This window comes from Onychomys torridus, chromosome 8 (genome assembly GCF_903995425.1).
Source record: "Onychomys torridus chromosome 8, mOncTor1.1, whole genome shotgun sequence".
NCBI lineage: Eukaryota > Metazoa > Chordata > Mammalia > Rodentia > Cricetidae > Onychomys > Onychomys torridus.
In genome coordinates, this window is record NC_050450.1 from 104,558,724 (window position 1) to 104,568,085 (window position 9,362).

General features: G+C 49.9%; 1 protein-coding gene across 1 annotated transcript; it reads right to left on the minus strand.

Annotated features, from left to right (window-relative positions):
• Window positions 1-353: 353 nt before the first annotated feature.
• Window positions 354-9,043, minus strand: St6galnac1 (ST6 N-acetylgalactosaminide alpha-2,6-sialyltransferase 1). Its single transcript, XM_036195334.1, has 9 exons — window positions 8,925-9,043; window positions 3,042-3,486; window positions 2,110-2,278; window positions 1,846-2,017; window positions 1,517-1,655; window positions 1,200-1,303; window positions 919-1,008; window positions 732-831; window positions 354-545 (listed from the first exon to the last, which is right to left on the minus strand). Exons 1-9 carry the CDS (start codon window positions 9,041-9,043, stop codon window positions 354-356), a joined length of 1,530 nt encoding a protein of 509 aa, XP_036051227.1.
• Between the last annotated feature and the right edge of the window lie 319 nt (window positions 9,044-9,362).

Sequence of the window (9,362 nt, forward strand, 5' to 3'; positions counted from 1 at the left end):
TGTGCCTGCACACCAGAAGAAGGCACCAGATCTCATTACAGATGGTTGTAAGACACCATGTGGTTGCTGGGAATTGAACTCAGGACCTCTGGAAGAGCAGTCAGTGCTCTTAACCACTGAGCCATCTCTCTAGCCCTCGGTTCAAATTCTAAGTGTGAGGTTTGAGCAAGGCACTACCAGAGCCTGCAATGACTTTCCAGAGGACTCCAAACCCTCAGTCTCTGCACAGCTGTTCCTTGGGACTCTCGAAAGGCTTGGCACAGGTTTGAGTCCTGGGAGATGGGTGGGGACATCTGTGGAATCCTTACACCCTATGCCGCTGGTGATGCAGGAGACTCCTGAAGCCTAGCTGGTCAGTTCTTTTCTTTTGGGTTTTCTGGACGCTGGTAGAGGCGGATGATGCCTTCATCATGCAGCCGCTTCCAGACTGTTCTCTCTAACTTGAAGTCATGGTTTATGTAAAAGATCAGCCGTTTCCACGACTTATCATAGTAATGATCAGAAAAACGCTCGTGGCCCTGGGTAATGAAGCCATAGGCACTCACCTGCAGAAAGGTTGGGAGGGCTGAGACCGCACTGGCAGTCTCCTGGGGCCTCCCTCATTCCTCTATCCTGGCTCTGTCCCTAGGGACGTGGATGCAAGTTCCTTGGGTGCTCATGCATGCTTATGCCCACTCCCTGTTCCCATTAGAGGTGTGCAGCCACCCCTGGGCCATGCTCTGCAACCTTACCTTGTCACAGAGATGAAGGGCTGTAAGGAGCAGGAGGGCTCCAGTGGTGGGGCGGTATATTCTCCAGTGGGCAGTGTCCAGGGTCTTTGACCTCAGAAACCTGTTCAAAATATCCAGGTCCCCAACTGTCGGGAGGCAGCAAGGATGAGAGAGACCACAACCTCCTCCCTGGGCTTCCTGCCCTCACCTGTTCTTCATGTAACGGATAAAGTCTGGATGTAGCAACAAGTATCTGTCCATGTCCAAGGCATCCCGGAAAGCGTCCTGGGGCCTGTGTCTGTAGTCAGGGATGGATCACTTGGGACCTGTTCTCTTACCCGGCCCGTTGGAGGCCAAATCAGGGTCATGGTGTGACCACTATCCCATCTCCAGGTGGCACAGAGGCGGTCCCCCTGTCTAACACTTTTGAAATCAGTCACTCACTTCTTAGTCTGGCCTGGACTTTGGGGGCAGGAAGGGAAGTGGTACCTGAACCAGGAAAGTTTGGTTTTTGCCAGGGTCTGATTCAAAAACATCGCTTCTAGCCACTCATAGTCCCGGGTGCCTTCCAGGAAGTGTAGATACCGGACATCCTGAAGACCAAGGACAGCGAGTAGTTCAGGAGTACTGTCTTGAGGACCTGGGCAGAGGGTCCACACTATGCACTGGCTCTCCCATGGCCCAAGTGGCTGTTCTTACTGCTCTTGCTCTTATAGGAACGGAGCTTGTGATGACCCAGACTCATCTCTCCTCTGTGACTCCCTTGTCCTGAGGCTGTGTGGCCATGCCCATTCCTCTCTTCTCACCTTCCCCAGAGGCACATGCTGGAAACCTCGGTGACCCAGTATGAGGATTGACTGGACCAGGGAGAAGGCCGTGAAACCGTAGAAGGATGTCCGGGTCCCCACATCCTGTTCATATCCTTTAATAACAGCTCCACTCAGCCTGCAGAGAAAGATCAAACTAGATGGTCTGAATGGAGGAGAGAAACCTGTGGAGGGGGTGAGCAAGGACAGAGCAGGGGAGGCGGGAGCTGTCAACACACTCCATTTTCTAGTAAAGACATCGGGGACACTTGTCAGGTCTTCTTAATAGTCCCTATCTGCAGACAAGGGGCTGGAGATGGAGAACATACCGGAAAACATAGTCATGGCTGTCTATCTCCTGGCCCACGTGTGAATCATTCAGGATGCCCCCATTGCCCACCACGGCACAGGTGATGCAGCTGGAGTTCCCCGAGGGGAGGTTGGCCAGGAGCAGCTGCTGCTGGGGTACCGGAGGGAAGCGGGCCACCACCTTCTCTACCACTGGAACAGAGCAGGGCTCCATTCAGAGTCCTGAATGGAGATAGACCCCAGACAGGAAGCCGGCCACCCTCTGCCCTGAAGTAAGGACTCACAGGACTGATTGAGCTCCATGAAGCCAAAGGGCGGTGCAAAGTGCTGTAGACGGTCCCACTCGCTCTGGGTGAAGTGCCCAGAGTCCAGGAAGAGAGTGAGGTTGGGCAGAAAGATATTCTGGAGCCACGGTGACTTGGAGGCCCTGATCTTCAAAGAGTCGGGGCAGGTCTATGTGAGGGAGGCCATGTCAGGCAAGGGAGTGGTCCCGGAAAGCCATTAGCCAGGGGCTGGGCTGGTGCTGCAGTTTGAAGGCTCCTGCCCAGCTCCTTCTTTCATTCTAGACCCCATGTCCGGCTGCCCAATTCCCCGTGTCTGAGCCCACCTTAGTCCCAGAGAACAGGCCCCCTCAGCTCCTAGGCAGCTACCCCTTTGCAAGTCAGAAGGCCACACGTCCACGGTACCATTGGGACTATGATCCTGTTCTGTGTATACACACAAACAGGTGTTCAGTATTAGCCTCCTGGGCAGGGGTGGGAAAGATCAGGGGGTTGAACACTTGCAGTTTCTCCTGAGCCTGGAAGACAGCGAAGGTTCTAGAGTAGGCTTTCCAGGGATGACAATGTTCCTGGGAGGGCAGCAGCTGGACATGAGGCTATTGTCTTGTCTATCAGTCCCACAACCATAGAATAAGGATTTATGCCCCACACCCCAGAATTGGCCACACCCTGTCCCCACAGATTGCTGATCTGCCCCAGGCTTTCTTCAAGGGTTTCAAGGCAAACCCCTTCCCACCCACACCTTCCTGAGTTGTCCAGACCTTGATTCTGGACCTGCCTTCTCCTCCCTGATCTTGGCTGTCATAGGAAGGAAGGATGGGCCAACAGCAGTGCTAGGCCGAGCACAGGGTGGGTCAAAGTCAAGACGGGGGGAAAGGGCTGCTGGGGTGGGGGTTGGGGGTGGAAGTTGAGAAAGTAAGGCGGTCCCAACTCACCGTCTGCAGACCCCCCACATCCAAGCTGTATTCTTCCTCAAAATCCCACCGAGGCTCAGACTTGAAGTTGGAGGCCTTCAGCCTTTGGCCTCTTTGTGTGGTGGGGGATGGGTTGACCTGGGCCTCCTTGTCCTTGGCTGGAACAGCTGCTGTGGCTGTCAGTTTCTTTTTCAGCCTTGTGGCTGTCAATATTTTACCCTGATTTTCGGTAACAAGCGTCTTTGCTGCAGGCTCTGTCATGCTCTGAGGTTTCCCCAACGTTCTCCATGTGATCATCTCCTTCCTCTTCTCTTCCCCATCTCCTCTGGCTGCCTCACTGTCCCAATTCCAAAGGCCCAGCTCCTCTGTCCTGACTCTGGGTGGCTGCTCCATGATAGGTCTGTGGGGTGTGGCCTTTTGTAGCATCTCCTGAGGATTTTCTTTATTCTTCTCTATAAACTGATACCTGAACACAGATTAACTCTTGCTGAAGGTTGGATATTATACAAACAGGCCAGAAACATCACTAGCAGGTAAGGAGACAGCTCAGTGAATAAGAGTGCTTACTGTGTGAGCATGAGCACCCGAGTTTGCATCCTCAGCACCCATGTTTACAAAAAAAAAAAAAAAAATCCGCTGGTGGCGCACGCCTTTAATCCCAGCACTCGGGAGGCAGAGGCAGGCAGATCTTGGTGAGTTCGAGGCCAGCCTGGACTACAGAGCGAGTTCCAGGAAAGGTGCAAAGCTACACAGAGAAACCCTGTCTCAAAAAACCAAAAGAAAAAAAAAGAAAAAAGAAAAAAAATCCAGCCTAAATACAGCCATGCATGTACCTGTAACACCAGCACTGTCTTCCTCTATTACTCTCCTTATTTTCCAAGGCAGAGTTTTTCACTGAACCTGATGCTCACTAACTTACCTAAATTGGGTGGCTGAGAATTACAGGCTGGTGCTGAGATCTGAACTCAGATCCTCATGCTTGTTTGGTAACCACTTTACCATCTGACCCGTCTCCCCAGTCCCTGTTTTTCTACTTTGGTGTAAGTCTGTTGAAAGCCATCTGTGACGGTTTAAATGGGAGTGCTTGGTTCCCAGTTGGTGGAACTGTTTGGGAGGGATGAGGAGGTGTGGCCTTGTGGAGCAGGTGTGTCACTGGGAGTGGGATTGAAAGTTTCAAGAGCCTGAGCCAGGCCTAGTATCTCTGTCTGCAGGGCGCTCTCATCACCACACGCCTGCCTGCCTGCATGCTCCCTGCCCTGATGACGATGGTCGAAGCCCCTGAAGCTGTAAGCAAGCACCAATTAAATGTTTTCTTTTATGAGTTGCTTTGGTCTCTTCACAGCATCAGAACAGTGGCTAAGACAGCCTCATTCCTTATGCAGGTGCCCTGGGAGTCTAAACAACTGTGTTATAAAGAGGGGATTCCTGGGAGTATGGGAGAAAGATCCTCTACCTACTCTGGCCATTACCCAGGTGGATTCCCACGTTCTCATTCGCCCCTCCCGTCAAGGCCTCCAGTTCATCTTGGGTAGATGCGGCTCAAGCCCTGTCTGCTCCTACCATTCTCAGCTGTATGCTGAGACTTCTTACTGAGGCTGTGTGAAGGAAAAAAGAAAGAGCATGAAATGGACAGACCCACAGATCTGAAGTCTGAGCACCTCCCCTCCCCTGCTCAGGATTGGAGGGCGGATTCTTAGTCTTCTGACTCCCGGCTCCTCTCATCTGTATGGTAGTGTACTGCTCTTGCCATCTGAGGAAAGCCTCCTGGCATTACCCACCAACAGTGTGCAGGGCATCGGGTACAAAATGCAAATGCAGGGGCTGGCAAGAGGCCCAGCAGGTGAAGGCACTGACTGTCAAGACTGAGGATCTGACCCGGATCTCCAGGACTCACATGGTGGAAGGAAAGAACCAACCCCCAAGCTGTCTTCTGACCTCCACACACCTGCTATTATATGTGTGCCCCTCCTCCCAAAATAAAGAAGTAAAATTGCCAAGGGTGATGGCACACCTTTAATCCCAACACCTGGGAGGCAAAGGCAGGTAGATCCCTGTGAGTTCCAGGCCAGCCTGGTCTATACAGTGAGTCCCAGGATATACAAAGCTATGTAGAAAAGTCCTGTCTCAAATAAATAAAAGCCAGGGAGCCAGCGCGGCAGTTAAGAGCGTGTGCTGCTCTCGCAGAGTGCCTGCACTCAGTCTTTCTAGCGCTCACTTGGTAGTTTACAACCTCCTGTAACAGTTCCAGGGCATCCAACACCACCTTCTGGCTTCCACAGGCACCAGGCACACACATTGTGCACTTAGATACATGGAGGCAAGACAGTTGGACACGTGAAAAATTAGCCAGGCGGTGGTGGCACACACCTTTAATCCCAGCACTCAGGAGGCAGAGGCACGTGGATCTCTGTGAGTTTGAGGCCAGTGTGGGCTACAGAGCGAGATCCAAGACAGCCAGGGATACACAGAGAAACTATCTATATATGTATATGTAAAAAATAAAATAGATGTAATAAATTAAAAATGTATATTTAACAAGTATTAGTTCCTTCCCTCTCACACTTCTGTGGTTTTATTTGAGACAGTCATGCAACCCAGGCTGGCTTCTAGCTCACTATGTAGCAGAGAATTCCTTCAATTCCTCACTCTCCTGCCTCCATCTCTCAAGTGCTGGAGTTACAGGCCACGCCACTAGGTCCAGCAGGGAAATGGACTTGAACGAAAGCATTTGAATTATGTACAGGAGAGCAGACAATTTGAAAGCATTGATAATTCAAAGTCACTGGTAATTCATTGGCATCCCACTAAGGGAAGAGATGAAAACACTGGTCCATGTCATTTAACCAAGTCTTGAGTTCTCTATCTCACTGTCCCTGTGTCTGTCTGTGCCTGCCTGAAAGCTGTCTTGTGAATCTGTCCCTGGTTCTGAGTCTGTCAGTGAGTGACTGCATGTGTCTGTCCCTGACAAAGGGCTTTGCTCTGTCTATTGAACGGCACAGAAAGCGTCACACAGGGAAGGAATGGGGCACTCTATAGGAATCATCAACAGAGTTTTACAAGGGATTAAGTCATCGGCTCCAACAGACCCAGCTTCCAGTATTACAGATATCATTGTTTATCAAACAATACCAAAATGTTCTGTTCAACATTTTATAAGATTGCTTCCAACGCCTATTTTTAATTGCTTTCAGGAAATGATATGCATGCATTGTTCTCTGGGTCAGGGACACCAAGGAGTACATAACTTAGGGTTGTCGCTATGCAGTAACTCCGGCTGTAAAAGTTGGTTACATGGGAAATTCAAGGCGAGTAGGCTTGTTATATTGTTAATGCTTGTTATGTTGTTATATAAAAGGCAGGTTAAACAGTCTTAAGTCTTATGTGATCTCAAGGTGTACAATTCACTCTGGCTCCAGGAAAAGTCCCAGTCTCCTAGATCTAAGAGATGTTTTCATAGTATTGCCACAGAGGACATAAGAACAAAGATGTCACTCAATCGCTGTTCATTAACCATCCGTTCTGTGCAGGGTATGCTGATACACATACATATCATATATAGACTGCAGATTTGAGTAAGGTCAGATGTTGGGACTGGACAGTCGGAGATCATTGCTGTTAGAGGCAGAGGTTGGATCCTCCCACTCTGAAGATATGCAGCCTGTGAAGTGGGCGACCACCTCTGCTAACCTAGCCTCCTGGCCCAGCGAGGGTCAGCTTTTTGGTTACATTGTATCTCCTGTCTTCCTAAACTAGGTGGGAAAAAGTGATTTGTTCTAGTCTTTGAGGGAGGGCATTGTCTGTTCTGACCTTGAAACCGAACAAAGACCTAACTTCTCTAAAGGTTTCTAAGCAGATGCCTAGGGGGATCAGGGGTCCTCCCTGCTTAACCAGGGCCCTTCTTCCTTGGAGAACACACACACACACACACACACACACACACACACTCTCTCTCTCTCTCTCTCTCTCTCTCTCTCTCTCTCTCTCTCTCTCTCTCTCTCTCTGACTGGCCTTATATAGAAAATGCTCACTGGCCATGCAGTGGAACTCAGCTGGCAAGCTGTTCAGGAGAGACCCTACCTCAAAAAAGGAAGGAAGACATCTGATGTCCACCTGGTCTCTACACCCACACCACAGGATAGAGTAGTTCTGTTCTCTTCCCAGTGTGCTACACAATGGACAACTGACTGACATTCAGCCTTCAGAAGTCTCTAGTCCAGAATGGGCACCAGTCTGTTTACCATACCCGTGAATGCTAGAGCCTGTGGCTTGGGCTGGGTTCAGGGGCCTGGAGTGATTCTCCTGCAGTCCATTCCTGCTAGAAGCTTCTCTCTAGCAACCTTGGAGTCCTCTTCTAGGTATGACCTTTGATTCTGTGACAGCTGTTGTCATCTACAAAATACACACTTGACAACTGAGCCATCATGTGACAAAATAATCTCGAAGGGCTCGGCATAGCCGCACGGGCCTCTAATCCTGGCACTCGGGAGGCAGAGGCAGGCAGATAGATCTGAGTCTGAGGGTAGCCTGGTCTACAGAGCAAGTTCCAGGACAGCCAGGGCTACACAGAGAGACTTTGTCTCAAACAAACAGAATCCCAACAGATACAAACACATCTTCATAGCCCAAGCAAAAATCAATATCTTCTAAATGAACTCTTGAAGTGAACAGAAGTATGGAGACATTTGCAGGTGCCTTAGAAGATGTTTTGCATTTCTGAGAGGAGTGTTGAACCAACCTTCCTCCAAATCACAATCTAAGGACCACAAAGGAAAGACAGACAAATCTTATCCAGGTAAAATGTGTTCCTAAACCAACATGGTGGGTTACACCTGTAATCCTAGCACTTGGGAGGTAGAGGCAGGAGGATGGGAAGTTCAAAGTCATCCCCAGCTACATAACCTGCAGGCATCAAACTCAGGTTACAGGATGGAAATGCCGGGGTTTGAACGCAGCTCTGTGATAGGCAGAGCAGTGTAATGCTGACTCACCTTAACTGTCTGTCTTCCTCAGATGTTAAGGAGTAACAGAGTCAGGGAGACCCTCACTCCCTGCTTCACTTCTCAGTACTTAAAAAACACAAAAACAAAACAAAACACTGGGTCTGCTGTAGCTCAGGCTGGACTACTAACTTTCTATGTAGCTGAACTTGAACTCCTGATCTTCCAGCCTCTGCCTCCTCAGTGCTAGGTTTTGCCATCATCCTAGTTTGATACAGGGAATCAGCCTCAGGGCTTTGCTCATGCTGGACAAACAATCCACCCACTGAGGCACATACTGAACTTCTGGATACCTTTTCCCCTGTCTCTGTGAGAGAATGAATGTATTGTTTTAAAATGTTGAGCTGTAAAAACCAAAAAAGCTTTTTCATTGGGTCTGGAAAGAGGGTCTCACTGCAGAAGATGTGCTAAATTTTCTAGAAGTTCTTGTAGAGGACTCATTTGGGGTGCAGATTTGACGTTTGTCCCCCACCCCCACTGATGGGAGGTCTTAAATTCTACTGACTCACTTTTCAGGGTGAGAAAACCTCTGAGACACAGGAAATACACAGGCTAAGTCTATGCTTCGGGTCAAGGAGAGTGGCATGTAAGAGCAAGCCCTTCTTCAGCTGCCCTGTTACTCACTAGCCTGTGGGGGCAACTTGTCTTGTGTCGTTTCTGCCCTCTGGAGACTCTGTCCATGAGTCCCCAACTCCTGCACAAGCCTCCTCCTGTAATTCCCGGCACCTTGGTCACCAGCACCACCTTCATCTGCATCTCTTCTGAGTTCTGACTCTGGCCTTCCTTCCAGGGGTACTTGATAAGACTCCTGACCTTAACACCCCATGTGGACCCCCAGGGGGCTCAGAGTCCCCCAGGCCTCCCCACTGGGTAGTCTTTCTGGGAATCAGGATTGGCTCCTTCTTACCTGGAAGGCTTTGTGCTAGGCTCCTTCATGAAGGAGGGCAGAATGAAAAGTAATGCCAACACAGTCAAAAGCAGGACACCTGGACTCCAGGGAGGCAGTCTCCGAAAACAGATCTTCATGTGGTTGACCGGTTGCTAGAAGCATGTATGAGGAGAACAAGTCCCTTGAGGCTATGTACAGGTCACACGGCCTCCTTGTTCAGGTATTCGGGCCAGGGATTGCTGGCCTTCAGCTTTATATCTAGCCACTTGGGGGAGCAGAGGAGGGAAAGGAAGGGTGGGGTAGTGCTTTAAGTTGGCATGGATCGAAGGAAGAGAAACTCCTTCTGTTCAAACAAGTTCTTTTTTTCTTCTTAGTCTCTGAAGCCAAATTCTGGAGAATTATATGAGACCATATATCTGCCATAAACAGCCTCATTTATCTGGTTACTTCCTCTGC

Coding starts and splice junctions, on each gene's coding strand:
- St6galnac1 (XM_036195334.1), bottom strand. CDS start 9,043: ATGAAGATCTGTTTTCGGAGACTGCCTCCCTGGAGTCCAGGTGTCCTG. Junction 2,279..3,041: donor ATGTGGGGGGTCTGCAGACG/GTGAGTTGGGAC, acceptor TCCCTCACATAG/ACCTGCCCCGACTCTTTGAA. Junction 1,009..1,199: donor ACCAAACTTTCCTGGTTCAG/GTACCACTTCCC, acceptor CCCTGACTACAG/ACACAGGCCCCAGGACGCTT.